Source organism: Ipomoea triloba, chromosome 15 (genome assembly GCF_003576645.1).
Source record: "Ipomoea triloba cultivar NCNSP0323 chromosome 15, ASM357664v1".
Lineage (NCBI taxonomy): Eukaryota > Viridiplantae > Streptophyta > Magnoliopsida > Solanales > Convolvulaceae > Ipomoea > Ipomoea triloba.
In genome coordinates, this window is record NC_044930.1 from 10079999 (window position 1) to 10098012 (window position 18014).

The 18014-nt window shown below is 29.2% G+C and overlaps 1 protein-coding gene across 1 annotated transcript in view; it reads left to right on the top strand.

Moving 5' to 3' along the window:
• Positions 1–13524: 13524 nt before the first annotated feature.
• Positions 13525–18014, top strand: part of LOC116007250 (protein BONZAI 3) — an 8142-nt gene continuing 3652 nt past the window's right edge. Inside the window, exons 1-6 of the mRNA XM_031247877.1 lie at positions 13525–13757; positions 15147–15194; positions 15394–15542; positions 15934–16039; positions 16789–16965; positions 17047–17181. Of these exons, the coding sequence (XP_031103737.1) occupies positions 13611–13757; positions 15147–15194; positions 15394–15542; positions 15934–16039; positions 16789–16965; positions 17047–17181 (762 nt within the window). The 5' untranslated portion in view covers positions 13525–13610. The remainder of the gene's footprint in view (positions 13758–15146; positions 15195–15393; positions 15543–15933; positions 16040–16788; positions 16966–17046; positions 17182–18014) is intronic.

Genomic DNA, 18014 nt, shown 5'->3' on the forward strand with positions numbered 1-18014 from the left:
GTGCTAATAAACATTCTCACCGAAAAGTGAGAAAAATGCATTCTTAATCACTATTCAGCTGCAACCCCACGGCAAGGTGATTGCACTCTATCGCACCATAACATCTTACTTCTTTTGTATAAATTGGTAAAATTATTTCATAAAATTGACATTGTTATAATAAATATAGTTATGTGGCCATTATTTGTGTAACCGTTGTAACGGTCACCATACTTAGTATTGTTATTATTACTTGTACATTATATATATTGGTGTTTTCCCACTTGTAAAGATACAATGATCATGAATAAGAATGCTCTCTCATCTTACCTCTATTCTCTGTTTATAGATTTCCTGCAAAACACCAATCACCGGTTAGGAGCTAAAGGCCAACGGGCACAACAAATATGGATTTATAATTCTCAAAATAATATTACAACATATTTGTTGTTGAAGTACAGAGGCTTTACTTAATAGTAAAGCAATTAACTAAGTAATTTTCTCCTCCAGGAAAATGTAAAAATCAAGATAATACCATTAGTACCTATTGAGAGGCTATTAATCATTATCTCAACATATGTTGGTGTTATAAACATCGTAAAGAGTTTAATGATATTAGCTCTAATAAAAATGAAATGAAAGGACTTGGTAAACCAAGTATTATCTCGACCTGCAGATCGAGTATTCCCTTGAAAGTTATATACATCAATCAGTCTATTTTTTTAGAAAGATTTCTTTAACGCATTTCATATTGACTCATCACACTAACGGTTATATCTCTTGAAGAAGATAAGGAACCGTTTAGACTCAAAAATGATACTAAGGACACTTTAGGACCTGAAGTCCATTTCTTCATTATTGGAACACTACGAAAGAACCAGAAGTTCCGTGATCATATTAGGACTAACATTGTCCATACAGTGAAATCACTTATAACTCCTAGTGCTCCAAATATTATCTAGTAAACTTATGCAATAACCCACTAGTGTTTCTCATAGATCACTTGGTATTGACTCCTTTTTTTTCAAAACTAGTTATGTGTGTTATTCAACCCACATAAGCTCCAGAAGAGTCACGAGAATCATTGTATAAAATATTAACTTATAGTAACAATCTTGAAGATTGTCATATCATCTTCTCTACGATCCCTTTGAAACAGCTATTCTACTTTAAGCAATGTAGAAATCGAAGATTGTTATCTTCAGGGGGAGATATTGGACTACATTTACTTAAATCAATCCTGAAGATTGGGTGGGTCCTAAATGGACCAACAATTGTACTCTTTTTTCCCTTAACTAAGTTTTTCCCACCGAGTTTTCTTAAGTTAAGGTTTTTAACGAGGCAATCAGGAAGGTTGTTGTCTTCAGGGGGAGCAACAACATACACATAAATTATTGGTCTAGAAGACCACCAACTCTTACAAATCCTGAAGATTAAACGCAAAAAGTTATGGTTGTACTCTTTTCCTTAACTAAGTTTTGTCCCACTGGGTTTTATTAGTGTAAGGTTTTTAATGAGGCAACCAGGACAATATATATCATGTACTCTTTTCTTCAACTAGGTTTTTCCCACGTGGTTTTCCTAGTGAAGTTTTTAACAATGCATGAAAGTATTTGAATATACCATTCATATACATTATACTCTTTTTATGTCTAGGTTTTTCCCACAGGGTTTTCCTAGCAAATTTTTAAACCAGGCAAGATCGTGAACGGATAATGTCCAAGGGGGAGTGTTATAATAAATATAGTTATGTGGCCATTATTTGTGTAACCGTTGTAACGGTCACCATACTTAGTATTGTTATTATTACTTGTAATTATATATATTGGGGTTTTCCCACTTGTAAAGATACAATGATCATGAATAAGAATGCTCTCTCATTCTTCTTGCCTCTATTCTCTGTTTATAGATTTCCTGCAAAACACCAATCACCGGTTAGGAGCTAAAGGCCAACGGGCACAACAAATCACTTTTCCAACAGACATTACGTAGTTTTAAGGCCCGTCAATTTTCGAATGACATTCGTGTACGCAAGTTGCGGGTGCATACGAATCGAGCCTTTCCAAATTCTACGTTCAATTTTTCAACTCAAATGGTCTTTTTTGAAAATTAATTTCTCATTCACACATTAACCGTTTTGAGCATACAATATATCAAATTTTTTGTCTCCGTTTTGAGCGTACAATATTTTAAGATATTGATATATTGTAAGCTCAAAACAGATAATGAGTGAATGAGAAATTGATTCTCAAAGTAGACTCATTTAAGTTGGGAAATGAAGGTGGAAAGCTTGAAACAACCACATTGTGTTCATAGTATTAGTAGTGTTGGTTTGAAAATCATTATGAATAGATAGTTTAATTTGTTGTTATTGGTTTGTAAATTTGTGTGTTGATTTGGTGGTTTTGAAAAATTCTGTACAGGTTTTTTAATAAATAAAATTAGGTATTTTCAGAATTTAAATGAAATATTAAAAAAAAATATTCCGCGACACCCTATGCGGAGAGCGTGTCGTGGAAAGCTTTTATTTAAAAAAATAAAAAAGGATTTCTGCGTCACCCACAATGGGGTGGGTGTCGCGGAAAGCCATTATTAAAAAAAATATATACTTTCCGTGTCACCTTGTACGGTGATGCAAAAAGTTCATGCTTTTAGAGTTACCTTAATCCGCTACACCACTACAGGTTTAGCAGAAACTCATTTACAGGTGTAGCGGATTTGCTTATTTGTACTAGTGACTATATATACAAGAGTCTTTTAGAAAGATATTGAATTGTATAGCATAGAGGCTCTCTCTAGCCCGTAGGGGTGCAAATCAAATTTTAGATTGAGTTTAAAACAGACTTGACTTGTGTACGCTGGTATCTTGCAAACTAAGTTATGCCAATTTTTCAAAAATATTTTTCAACATTTTTACCACTGACCGAGCAGTCACTACTCGGATTTGTGACCAAACGAGCAGTTACCACTTGGCCTAGGTGACCGAATAGTCACAAGGCGAGTGACTACTCGGCCTTGTGACCGAAAGGTCACTGCTCGATTGTAACCTTTTGATCTACTTTTCGGGTACTATTCGTGAGTACTGCTCGAAGGTACTGTTCGAATTACCGTTTTGGAGCATTAAATATGATGTTACGGAATTAATTTCATATTAATTCTAATTTTAAATTTTAGAACTAATCTCCAGATTAATCCTGTTAAAGGTTACAATATGGTTTTTAAACCAGTTATTAATGCCATGTTAATTCCTATTAATTCCTCATCTCCTATATAAAGCTTGGATGAGTAGGTGGATTTTTAACAACTCTAACACCCATGTTCTTGGCTTTTTGCCTTCTAGAAAACCACTGTTCACTTTCCTCTAAAATTTTTGTGTTTATACCAGTGTTCTAGCTCGCCAGACTTATTGTTTGAGGGCTAAAATCGTAAGTCGCAATCCGTTTTGTCCTGAGAAACCTTGGCTACAACGCTCATAGTACTTTTGAGGATAGCAAATAAAATTTTAAGTAAATAGTGTTTCGCTCTACTCGAACTAAACATCACCTTTCGTTTTGCTTGTGCTTGTATTTTTCTAGGAATAATCTCTTTGTAGAATTATTTTTAGGACAATGTTACATGCCCTATATCTATCATTCACAAATTTGTCACTCCCTAATATGATAAGTTTTAATAGGTTGAGATTTGGAAAAGAAAAAAATAAGGATAAAAAAGTAAACAAACCTATTTAAAACTTGTCACATGGAGTGACAAATTTGTAAGTGGTAGATGTTGGGGCTATTGACATTTTCCTTATTATATGTCTATTATCATTATTATTTCTTTATAAATTTATTATTATTATTAAATATTTATTTAATCACGTACTATCGTGCAATATTTGACTATTTGACTTTTTTTTTTGTTATAAAATGAGAAATACAACACTCCACATTCCACATAACTTTTCAAACACGACATCCAAATTAAGAATAATATTACGCGTTGAGTGGATAGAAATGGCAAAGTCGTGCGATCCAAGTCTTTATAATTTGGTGCGTACGTATTGCCTAATATATAACGATATTAATTGGGAGAAATTCCCTCGTGGATAAAGAGACGTGTCCACTTAATTAGCTTATGCATATGTGATGTTCTCTACCATCAATTCACCAAATAAATAAGGGATCTTACAAATCTATGATAATGTGGAAAAAAACATTAAAAAAGCAGAATTTTTTCAAATTGATGCATAATATGATCAAGGATGTTTAAAATGTTTTATCTAAATTGTTCAAAAAGTCATGTTACATGTCCTATAAAAATCACTATCATGGTACTATTTTATTAAATTTTTTTTTTATATTTGATTATTATATGATTTTTTTTTTATTAATTCATGATGAGGTTATCGAATTCACCCATAGTGAATGGAAAAAATATTTTTAATTTTAAGATTGTCACATTAGAGAGTAAAATTTACGTAGTAAAAAGTTGTGGGTAGAGATGTAATCGGATCAGCTCCTTCAAGTTTTAGGCTCGCCCTATCAGACTATCGGACGTATTGATTTGGGCTAATCATTATTTTTTGTCGGGTTTAAAATTATTGGCACTAACCTTAAAATTTCGAGTTGTCGACCTTATTAGGTGAACTCGACTAAAACTTTTGGTATTTTTAAATTAATATTTTAAACTTTCAAATTTAATAAACTTGTGCATTTACACTAATAAATATAAATTTATACACCATTCAATCAATCTAACCCTCCATTTCAAAATCTAAATTTCTAATTAAAAATAATTAATATATTTACATTATAATATAATAAATTTTTATTTTTCATTATTTATTTTAATAAAAATATTTTATCTTGTAATAAATTTATTAAAATTTTATTTACAAATTTAATAAAAAAAATACTAAAGATAAACTTATATATAAACTCCATGTGTGTTTTGCACTACTACAAATAAGACTTTTAACGTCGATTTTTTGACACTTTTAACGTCGGTTTTCTTTCAACTTCGTTCTTCTAGACGTAGTACATTAAAGGAACGACGTCGGATATCGAACCGACATCGTAGCTATTTAAATAAATAAATAGATACGACGACGGGGCTGCTGCTGTAAGACGACGGGCTGTGGTAGTGGTGTGCGACGACGGCGTTAGTTATGTAGTGCGGTGGCGACGACGGGGAAGAGAACGATTGGCGGCGACTGGTTTTGTGTTTCCAAACAAGTAGGAGAAAGGTTTTCCAAACAAATTGGAAAATGGAGACTAGCTATACGTCTGATATGATCTGTAATAAAAATTTAGATATGCGGCGTCGGTTGTCCCAAACAACTGACGCCATAGCATTTTTTTTTATAAATCCTATACGACGTCGATTAACAGCAAACCGACGTCGTATAGGGTTGAATTTTTTTTAATAAACCGACGTCGTATAGGTGTTTAACGTATTTTTTTTATTTACAAAATATTCCAGCATCAAAGAACTGATGCCATAACAAAAATTAAAAAAAAAATTGACGGTTCTATACGACGTCGGTTAGACGTCTAACCGATGTTGTATAGATTAATAAATATTATTCAAAATTTTTTTATATTGTATGACGTCGGTTAGACATCTAACCGACGTCGTACAATAATTTAATATTAATTTTTGTATATGTTATAACATCGGTTATTCGTAACATTTAAAAATTAAATTAATTTTTTTACTTCGATTTTGTATAGTTGCAACGTTGTATATATTTTCTATAGCAGTGGTTTCATATTACTTGTGAAACAAATTAAAGAATAGTTTTAAGTGATTCGAACTAGGGATTCCATATCACGATTAAAATTTTCAAATTTCAATTTAATTGTATTTATAATTTTTTTTTTTTAAAAATCAAACTAGATATTTAAATTTATTTTCAAAATATGTGTTTTAAAACCACATTTTAAAATTAAAACAAAATTTAAATAGGTTAGTTCTTACAAAATTACGAGTAAGAATAAATTTAAAATTTAAAATTTTAATCATTATTATTAAATTTTTATATCAATATAAATTTAAAAAAAAAATTAATTTAAAGTTTATTTTAAATGATAGTATTTTAATGAGAGAGATCAAAACTAGTTAACACATTAGATCATGTTGATGTCCACATGACAGTATATACTATCTGGATGTGTTCATCATAATTACTTACTCAAGAGTCAATATTACCATCACTGAGGCTCAAACCCATAACCTTCAATATGAGAGAGTCATCCCGTGTCACTAAAGGACAAGGTCATTGGCCAAACAAATAAACAAATAAAGGAGTGCATATGTCAGAATAGCTCATTATTTAATAATACATTTATTTTTCTTATTCTTCTTCTTCGTTTTAATTTATTAAGCATTTAGCAATTTAAAAAGTAATTTAATATTTATTGTTTTAGTAATAAAATTGAATCAATTGCTAGTGAGTTTATTATGTAATGAATTGGTTATTATACTACATTTTACTATAATGTCTGTTTTGGAAAATAAAAAATTAAGGTATTTTGACCATTCAAATGGCTTATGAAATGGAGTATAAGATCGGAATAAAAAACAATAGTAAATAATATAGTAGTCAAAATAATGGTATAGTGATAAATTTTCAGATGAATAATTCCCCCCCCCCCCCCCCCCCCCCCCCCCCCCCCCCCCCCCCCCCCCCCCCCCCCCCCCCCCCCCCCCCCCCCCCCCCCCCCCCCCCCCCCCCCCCCCCCCCCCCCCCCCCCCCCCCCCCCCCCCCCCCCCCCCCCCCCCCCCCCCCCCNCACACACATAAAAGGATCAATTTTTGTTATTCAAAATGCAATGTTTGGTAGGGTGTATTTGCAATTCAATTGCAACGTTTTTTAAGCAGAAATTACTTATTTGATTGGAGAGAATTGCTATTCCCTCCCTATTGTGGAATTGGAATTCATATCCGCATATGAATTGCAATTCAGTGTGGAAAGAAAAGGAGAGAGAAAAAAAATCTTTTTGCCCATTATTATTATTATTATCATTATTATTATTTCCATTCCTATTAATTTTATTCATCCCTACCAAACAATGTACTTTGAATTTCTATTGTATTCCCTACATTATTCTTTTTCTCACTGATTCCTTTTCTCTATAATTCCTTCTTCCCAACTAAATGCCCTGTAAGTTTCCAAACCACAAATGATATCCTAAATTTGAACAAAATTGAATTTTTCTCCTGTTTGATTCATTTTCCTCAAATATGGGGAACAATTTTGGAAGGCTCAACATTGATATTTTGTTTTGAAAAAAATATCAAATATGTTATTGAACTTTTTTATTTTTGTGCAATTAGGTCACTAAACTTAAAAATGTGCAATCAAACATCAAGCTAAGCAAGCAGAATGTGTGTAATTTGGACATTTTCTTATTTTTTTTCCAGTAAAATCTGATTATATTGATTATATGATACGGAGTATGTACTAAGAGTTGCTCTTTCCGCTGACATATTAGTTAGGACTTAAGGAGTAAGATTATTCCTCAATTGCACATAATGTGCTTGTTTGATAACTCAATTGCACCGCAAATTCTACTGTGGACGCATCAAAACGACATCGTTTTGATTAATGAAAACAGACGGATGAAATAGCTTCCGTTCCGCGCCATTTACTTTCAGTTTATATACACTGCAGTTACATCTCAACACAACTATAGTTTCTTTTCGATATAACTGTAGTTTCATTCAATATTATACATTCAAATACGTGAACCTGCTATTTAGTTTTCTTTCAACACAACTACAGTTTCTTTTATAATACACTGAAGTTTCATTTCAACACAACTACAATATAATTTCGATATACCTACAGTTTCATTGGACAATATACACCCAAAAATGTGAAACTGTTATTCAGTATCAGTTTATATGCAATGCAGTTACATTTCAACACAACTACAGCTACATTTCGATATAACTACAGTTTCATTCGGTAATACAAAAACAAACGTGAGGCAGTATCATTTGAGATGAACTGTAGTATCAGCTACGGAAATTTACAGCAACCGTTTTTTCCACTTATTGAAACGACGTCGTTTTGTGACCATAATCCACAATGTATTGTGGACCATGGTCTACAGTATAACGACTGCAATTACACACTTTTTAAGTTTAGTGACCCAATTACACAAAATAGATAATTTTAGTGACATATTTAAAACTTTTTGAGTTTTTCTTTTATTTTGCATGAACATTGGGAAACAATTAATTATCACTTGCGTAAAACTTTTTAAATTACCTTTTAACAAAATAGGTATAAAATTTGTATTATATTATTATAATAAAATATATAATTATAATATTTTAATTTATGATATTATAATTTAAAAATCACTATTATTATTATTTAAAGATATATTGATCATTATACTTAGGGTGCGTTTGGTTCGCATATGGGAATCGGAATCGAAATGGGTATCAAATACTTGGTAATGATAATGGATTTTGGTGAAAGTATTTAGCATGTTTGGAAGTTTGGTGGAATGGGAATGATTATTAATAGTTGGGGAAGAAAGAAGGAAGGGAGATGAAATCCTTATTTAATAAGGGTATGAGTTTTATCATTAATGGGGTATTCCAAACCCATAGTAGCATTCACAAAACCTATCAACCAAACACAAGCAATCACTTTCATATCCATTCCTTATGCCTAAACCCACCAACCAAACACACCCTTAGTATAACCAAACAATAGAATTAATGGTAATTTCTTTCTAATGGAACTAGTATTTTCGCCCGTGCGTTGCACGGAATGGATTTGTTATAATATTTAAAAAAATATTTAGATCAGTATACAATTATATATATTATAACATCGAATATTATATAGCGCAATTGATGAAATTGATTGGATCGATTATGTTTTTTGATGTTTTCCTTTGAATTAGAACAAATAATTGTCCAATTACCCGGGCGTGGATAAATTTTTTTTATTATATATTGAGATAATAAAAATAAATATGAAATTATAAAAAATTCTAATATTGAACGTGTATATTTATTTGATTATAAGATTAGTATAAAAATATTACTCAATTAATTGAATAATATATGACTTGTTTGTCTAAAATTATCTTAAAAAGATCTATAAGTAATATGACTTATATAATTATATTATGACTTATATAATTATATTATTACTAAAATAAATATGAGAAAATGAGAAATAAATTAATTTTAATTATTATAAAAATAAATTCAACGACCAATGCTTAATTTAATTATCATAATAATTATTAGGCAATTATTATTAGTCAATTACACTAATATATGTGTAATTATACTTTTATACTTTAAGTATATTCATTTTGCCCATATTGCATTTAGTTTTATCTTCCTCCTCCATATTTGAATGAATTAATTTTGATTATTATAAAAATCTAACAACCCATGTTCAATTAATTTTTTTAAAGTTTAAATAATTTAGAGTTTTCAAAAGGAAAGTATAATTAACTATTAAAGTTTTTAAATAATTTTCAGTCAATTAGTAATATCCTTTTTCTTTTCCCGATAAATGATTTTACTTTTATTAATAGTGTTGATACGTGAGTATACATATTATCAATTTATAGATATTAGTTAATTTCTATTTTACATTTTCTTAACAAATAAGCTTTATTAATTATTTGACCAATAAAATATTTCATTAATTGACTACAAAAGTTTAGGCGGAGAATGAAATAGGAGGATTTTACTTTTATATATAGTATAGAATATAGATTACGATCTTTTTATATTTTAAATCAATTAGTAATATCATTTTTCGCGGAATAATGGTCAAATAAACCATTGAACTACACACAAAACTGCAATTAGGCCATCGAACTCAAAAAGAATGCAATTGGATTCCTGAACTATATAAACTCATGCAATTAAGTACAAATTGACATGTTTTCAAAAAAAAAAAAAAAAGAAGTCCAAATTGACCTGTTTACCTACAATTGTGATGACATGGTGGTTACTAATTTTAAAATAAACTTTTTAAATAATTTTAATTAAAATAATTAAATAATAATAATAATAATAATAATAATTAAAAAAAAAAAACAAACGTCTCCGGCAGTTCTTCTATTTTTTTAATTTTTTTTTTAATTATTAGTGCCGATTGTTATGTGTAAATTAATATCGAGCAACTTTATCTAGGAAAAATGAAAAGAATTACGTAGTAATATTTACCTAATTTTCGTTCCATTTTTAATTGATGATGTAGAATATTATTATTGAAATATTTCCGTTTCATTTTTAATTTCCGTTCCTTTTTTAATTTATCTTTAATATTGTTTATAATATGCCTTTATTATTCATGATGTAGAATGCTTTCCTTTTTTAATTAAATTGCAATGATATGTCCATTTCCTTTTTCATTTTAGTTAATTATGGATATTTTTTTATTTACAGTCAATTATTAATATTCATTTCCTTTTATATATTCAATCAATTAGTAACATCAGATTCATTTTTAGTCGATTTTTTTTATTTTCAGTTAATTAGTCAATTAGAATAATAGATCCACTGGTATTTTTACCTAATTTCTGTTCTATTTTTAATTAATGATGTAGAATATTATTATTGAAATATTTTCATTCTATTTTTAATTTACCTTTACTATTGTTTAAAATTTAAAATATGCATTTACTATTCTTATGTTTTTATATATAGTATAGATTAATACTATGCTAATTATGACGTCCATGTATTATGAATAAGTATGGTAATTAAGGAGTGTATATTATAACTAAAAAAATAATGTATATTTTAATTTCGTTTAATTATGGACGTAATATGTGTATGTTTAATTTTCTTTAATTTTATCCGTAATATATATGTGTATGTTTAATTTTCTTTAATTATGTCCGTAATATGTGTACCATTAATTTCTTTAATTGATTAGATAAAATTATGGCAAGTATAAAAAACCGTTTAATAAAAGTATAATGTTTGAAATAATTTCTCAATGACCATAATTATTAAGATTTTATTCCAAAGTAACCATTAGCATGATTTTATATGTGTAATAATCTGTGAATTGAAATAATTTACATAATTGTATGGACGTAATAATATGTGAATTACCATAATAATACGTGAATTGAAATAATTATCATAATTTTGTTAATCTCCTCTAATTATGGATGTAATATGTGCATTATCAATTTCGTTAACTGATTTGATAAAATTTATATTACGAACAACAATATTAATTCATTAGTTGTCATAATTTTTAAGATTTTATTCAAAAGTAATCAAATGAAATGCACGGGTAATTGACATTATCTGAAGTAAAAATATATAAAATTATCGTAAGAATGAAATCTCTATGTTTAATGACCATAATAAATTTAGATGTTAAATATAGTGTAATTAACACGGATTATATAGATGGTAAATAGTATATGGTAATTACCTATATAGATTAACATATTAAACGGATTAACATATGGAACAATGTTATAAAAAAGGAAGGAAGCCTTTTAGATAAAATATATTAGGAATAATATCAATTAAATAAAATATCATAGGAATTTCTCAATTCTATATTTATAATTACCTTTATAAACAGATTTAATAGGAAAATTTAGTTACAAACTTATATTAAGAGTTATGGATCATTATTATTATATTATTATTATTATTATATTAACATAATAGATTTTAAATCGAGGCTACAAAATTTAATATTATTATTTCATTTATTCAAGTATAGTAATCACCATTCTTTAACTAATAAGTGTGAATTAGTATTGTGCAATTAATGATAAAGATTAATAATAATTGGAATCAACAATCAATTATACAATGACCCATGTTTAGCTTCCAATGCACCATTTTTTATAAAATGAAGAATTGGAATGGTAAAACGAACAATTGGAATGAATAATTGAGGATTTATTCAAGTATAGTAACCACCATTTTTACCAAATTACATAAGCATCCGTAAATGGGGAAGATCAAGATTGCAAATTCTACAATATATAGATGAGCATCCGTAGATTGCTAGTTATTTTGCACAGTATAACTAAAAAGATGGATAGTTAAATAAGGTATTATCATTCAAAATCTTGTAATACAAAGTTACAATACAATGTTTTTCCATTAGAAATTATCAATCAAAGTAATGTGATTAAAATATATAATTATAGAAAACATTTGATTGTTCACTACAATCACTCTGAAAATTGTAATTTTACATGCGTGATACGCCCATGGCAAAATTGGCCTAGCTACTTGAAACCTTATCAGCAAAAATTAAAGCATATTGAGCTGTTAAAATCAAACTAAATCACAGTACTACAAAATACTTTATGGAATGCAGATTACACTATAAGGATCTCCAACATGCAGAATGAATCAACTAAAAATTAAATCATATCGCATACCATAACAATTCTACGCGTGTTAAAGTTCGATCTTCGACTTCGTAGAATTACAGATTATAGATCTCTTACTAATAGTGAGAGCACAGATATTGGTACATTGTGAGAGAAGAGTCATTTCTCATCATTATATAGTGGAGGATAAATATAATATGGAAGATTTTTCAAAAGGAAAGTATAATTAATTTTAATTTTATGTAAATATAGATGATTGACATGTAAAAATTTTACTACAATATTATATAATTTTTTCATTCTAATATAGTTAATTACATGTCAATTATATAAATATATATAGATATATAGATATAGATATAGATTATCATATCACTAATCACCAATCACCAATTAATTAATTAATATCAATATCAATCTATATAAATATAAATATTAATATATAACAATATTACCATATCACTAATCACCAATCACCAATCACCAATTAATTAATTAATTAATATTAATATATATATATATATATATATATATATATATATATATAAATTAATATTAATATATAACAATATTACCATATCACTAATCACCAATCACCAATTAATTATTCTTTTTTAAAATAATCACCAATTAATTAATTAATATTAGTATATATTAATATATTATATATTAATATTAAGAATAATACCATATACCATATTATCAATTATCAATTATATATCACCAATCACCCATCACCCATTAATATTAACAATATTACCATATTATCATATTATCATTATCATATATTACCATAATAATATTATAGGATGGATAATTAATAAAATAATAAAATAATAAATAAATAAAATAAATGATTTTACCAAAATACCCTTAAGTTTTGGGGGGAAAATTTGGGAGGAGGAAATTGTTTTTATTTATAGTATATAGATATATAGATAGATTTTAATGTTTTTAATAATTTATTTCACACCCATCGAATAATAGAATCAATTGTAATTTCTTTCTAATGGAATTTTAATTCCATTATTCCTTAAATATTTTGAAAACTACTCCTTTCCTTATGTGAACAAATTCCGAAACTTAAAAGAGTTTTTTACCAAATTTTGGAATATGAAATTTCTGAGAAATTGTAAGTTGTAACGAACAAGAACAATAAAATTATAAATGGAGTGGGAGGCAGATTTGAGTGAATAGAAAATTTTGAAACTTTGTAGAGAGACAGAGAGAGAGAGCGAGAGAAAGAGAGAGAGAGACAAGGGAGGAGGGTAAGGTAAAAGAATGGGTAACTGTGTTTCTGATGTAAAAGGTGGGAAACAGGGTGTAGGAGGCGGTGGGGCCCAGGGTGTTGGCGGCGGCGCTGAGGGGAAAAACGACGCAGTAGATTTTTTCTTCCGCGCGCAGGGGCATCTCGCCACCCAAATTCAGGTTTATTTACTTCGCTTCACCCTTCAGCTTCTCCTCCTTCACAACCCTCAAATTCAATCGCTCTACCTTGCAATCACTTAAATTTAAAATCTCAATTATAACAAAATTTCTAATTTTATTGTATTCAGGTTATTATTTCAAATTGATGATCATAAGCTTGAATTTTGGGAATAGAGAATGAGACTTAGATTCTTTAGGTCGATTTTTTAGGTGAAAAATATTTGAGAATCTATAAAATAGATATTACCTTATAAAAATTACAAGTAGAAAAAATATTTATATATTTTTGGTTGGGTGTGTTTGTGAATAAACAAAGGTGAACAGTTACCAAGTGTTGTCAAATCCATAGTTGACATTGACCACTCTTTTCAACTCTTTATTTAGGGAATTATGTGTGATCTGTGCACTTTTCTACTAAAATTTTTATTGGTCTTTTTGAGAGTTAATTGCAACTTATATTGTGATTATTATTTCCTATGTGTCTAGTTTTTTACTGAAGTTATTTTTAATTAATTTTTCGTAATATTAAGATATATAAAATTTATATATTTAAGAATTATAATAAAGTAATTATTAAATATAAAAATAATTAAATAAATAAACAAAAAGAAAAGAGTTTGTTTCATCCATGAATAACAAATCTCAAAAGGAAAATGGGACAGATTTAAGAATTTAAAAAGTGGGTCCATTTGGAATGATGAATATCACATCTGTTTTTTTCTTTTTTTTTTTTAGTGTAAATTCATCATCGCTACATTTTATAGTCAAGTCAAGTCAAGTCAACCTTTTGTACGTAGTGAACAATCCTTGTTTCAGCTTCTCATTTTTAAATATACTAATTTATATCAATGGCCTACAAAGCCTCCACCCAAAAACTAGCTTAAAACAAATTGATGACACAAGTAAACTTTGGGTTCAATGAGATCTGGTCCTCAAATAACACTGAACTACGGATCTTGAGAACTAATTCTAATTGTTTATGTAATAAAGTGAAATTTTGTTAAATTGATCACGTTGGGTGGATGCGGGTGAAGGACGCACCACGTGACTAGGAGAAGTCCAGCACTTGTTTCTTGAAAATGTGACATATAAGTACCAGTTAAACGCTTGATCCTAACAATGACATACATAACTAAAATTTTAGTTCAATGGGAATTTAGTCATGAAATAACATGGAATGGAGATCTTGAGAAATCTCCATATTGATTACTGAAACCATAATGTTATGTGGAAATGTGGAATCCGTTTGAATCATTTTTGGGTCATGTGCTTTATTATGTTTTTCCATGAGTAACTTGTCAATGCTTCTTGTTAAATTTTTTTTGTTTTGTTGTTACAAATTCTTAATACTAACATGGCATCACAACCTATCTTGTTAACGAAATGCAGCTATCTCTATCAGCTTCAAAGCTTCTTGATTGCGACATCTTGTCAAAGGTATGCTCACAAGATTTTGCACGTACAAAATGGCTCGCAATTCGAACCACATTTTGCTCAAAATTGCTACATACTAAAAAGAAAAGAAAATTTATGTTTCTATGTAACCTCACCATGAAGTTGTACATCACTTTCTTATATATGAATGCGTGAATCCAACTTGAGACAATATTTTGGTGCTTCCATCTTTTAATTGCAGAGTGATCCCATGGCAGTAGTGTATGAAAAGCAAAGGGATGGAACCCTTTTAGAAGTTGGACGCACGGAAGTGATAATGAACAATTTGAATCCTACTTGGATTCAAAAAATTAATATGACATACCAGTTCGAGCTTCTTCAACCATTGGTGTAAGTGTTTTGTACACATAATCCCTGCTCCTCTCTTAGGTGCTGTTTAGTTCATGGAATTAGGTTGTGGGGCCCATTCCTTAATCCTAATCCAGAATTTGGGAGGGGGTAGGATATCTAACTCTAATCTGTAGGATAAAGATTGAGGAAGTGATGGAACTGTTAATTCCTTTATTGTATGTGTATGAGTAAACATTAGGTGTACTTTTTATTCTATTTTTTACTCTCCCTACTAAAGTAGTTTGATTGGTTCTGAAAAAAGTGAGTTATAGTTTTCATTTCTTTCCTTTTCTTCTTTGAATATGACATTTGACGAGAGTTTTACTTCTTGAGAGTTACACATATCATTTTCTAATATCTTCTTCTTTTTTTCTCACTATTTTCTTTTCAGTTTTCATATCTATGACGTGGACTCGAAATACAATAATGTACCTGTGAAGGCACTGAAGTTGAAGGACCAAGATTTCCTTGGTGAAGCAAATTGTGTTCTCTCTGAGGTGTGTTACGTTGCTTGCTTAACAAAGGCAAATGGAACTACATTCTGGCATTATACTATTCTTATCAATTATCATGCAGTTCTTGTTAAGTTGAGTTGTAGTGATGAGATAGTAGGAATGAAACTATAAAGGGTGCGTTTGGTTTGAACTTGGGAGTCGGAGTCGGAGTCGGAATGAGAATCGAATACTTGGTAATTGGAATGGGTTTTGGTGAATGTACTTTGCAGGTTTGATAGTAAGGTAGAATTGGAAGGATTACCAATATTGATGTTTGTTTATGTATGATCCTATAATCGGAATGAAAATTTTAAAAATTCAAAAACAAAAACTCAAGGCAATTGATCTTAAAAGTGATGATGAAGTGAGTGAGCAATGTAGTGAGGAGAGATGAGTGAGGAGGCGGCGAAATGAGGAGGCCATGAAATGAGGAGAGATAAGTCTAAAGTAATAGAATGATACCTTATTTAAACTAGATAATGGGTTTTGTAATTATAGGGGTAATCAAATCTTATACCTGTTTTTTAAAAAGTTGTCAACCAAACAATGTGTCAATGTGTATGCCTTTCATTCTCATTCCTTGTGTCTAACCCCATGAACCAAACACACCCAAAGATGTATTAGCTATCTTGGATATCGACTATCGAGACTACTTGTTATGATACATCTAGTTACTATTGTAGGGATTTCCTCCTTTGTATAGCATGAAGATGTCTTGCACTTTTGCTTATTTTCCCATTTGACTATTTCAGATTGTGACCAAACAAAATCGGCTGTTAACATTGAATCTTCGCAATAGATATGAGAGTGGCTCAAAGAACTTTGGTACACTTACAATCCATGCAGAAGAACCTGTTGTTTCGAGGAATGCTGTGGAGTTGACACTAAGGTGTACAAATCTGGAAAACAAAGGCATATTCTCCAAAAGTGTATGTATAGGATGGAGTTGAGTTTTTTGTTGCTTGTAACCTCATCTAATTTTCTTGTTTTCTTCTACTTCAATCTTCTAGGATCCTTTCTTGAGAATATCTAGGATTGTTGAAGCTGGAGGATCTGTTCCAATTTGTAAGACTGAAGTTGCGAAGAACAACGTAATTCCCATATGGAAGCCCTTGTGTCTATCCATTGAACAATATGTAAACAAGGTATATGTCATCTTCTTTCTTAGAAACTTCTTAATATTGTTTGCAACTTTGCATACATTTGTTAGTCTTTCTGTTTAAGTTGTGACTTATGTGCAATCCTATCTCCAGTTTCTTCTGCTTATTTTAAGGGCCTTACATACTCATCTTGAAATTCAATTGTTAGATATTTTTTCAAGTTTCCGTCTTAATATATACTTAAGTCAACCCCTATCTGTTACCTTTAGATAGAATCTGAGAAATCATCTTAAGAAACAAAATGGAATCAGAGCGTGCAGTTCTTTAGAGCCCAGAATTTCTAAATGTATAAGATCTGCTATTTGGTACTCCCTTTGTCGACTTTAATTGTTCTATTTTATGGCCAATTTGACTTATGTTTTGAAACTCTTTAGTTTTGATTTTTGGAATAAAAAAAAAGGAGATATTTAGAAACTACTCATTTTATTTTATTTTTTTCAAGAATCAGAGGTTGAAAATTTATAGATTTATTTTAAAATATTGGTCAAGGTTAAATTGTGTTGCTCAAAACTCAAAAGGAAGCAAAACTGAACAATATTGACAATGGTTACTTAGGTAGTGTTTGACTATTAGAGACTTTTTTTTTTTTATCTACTATCAAATTTGATACTCTATGAGGAAGAAAAAGAGAAAAAAAAATAAAAATGAAAAGGTCATTGTCCATTCAATATGAAACTTTAATATATATATATACACACACACATATGTATGTGTAATGTGTATATGCATGTATTATATATATATATATATATATATATATATATATATATATATATATATATATATATATATATATATATATATATATATTTATTTTT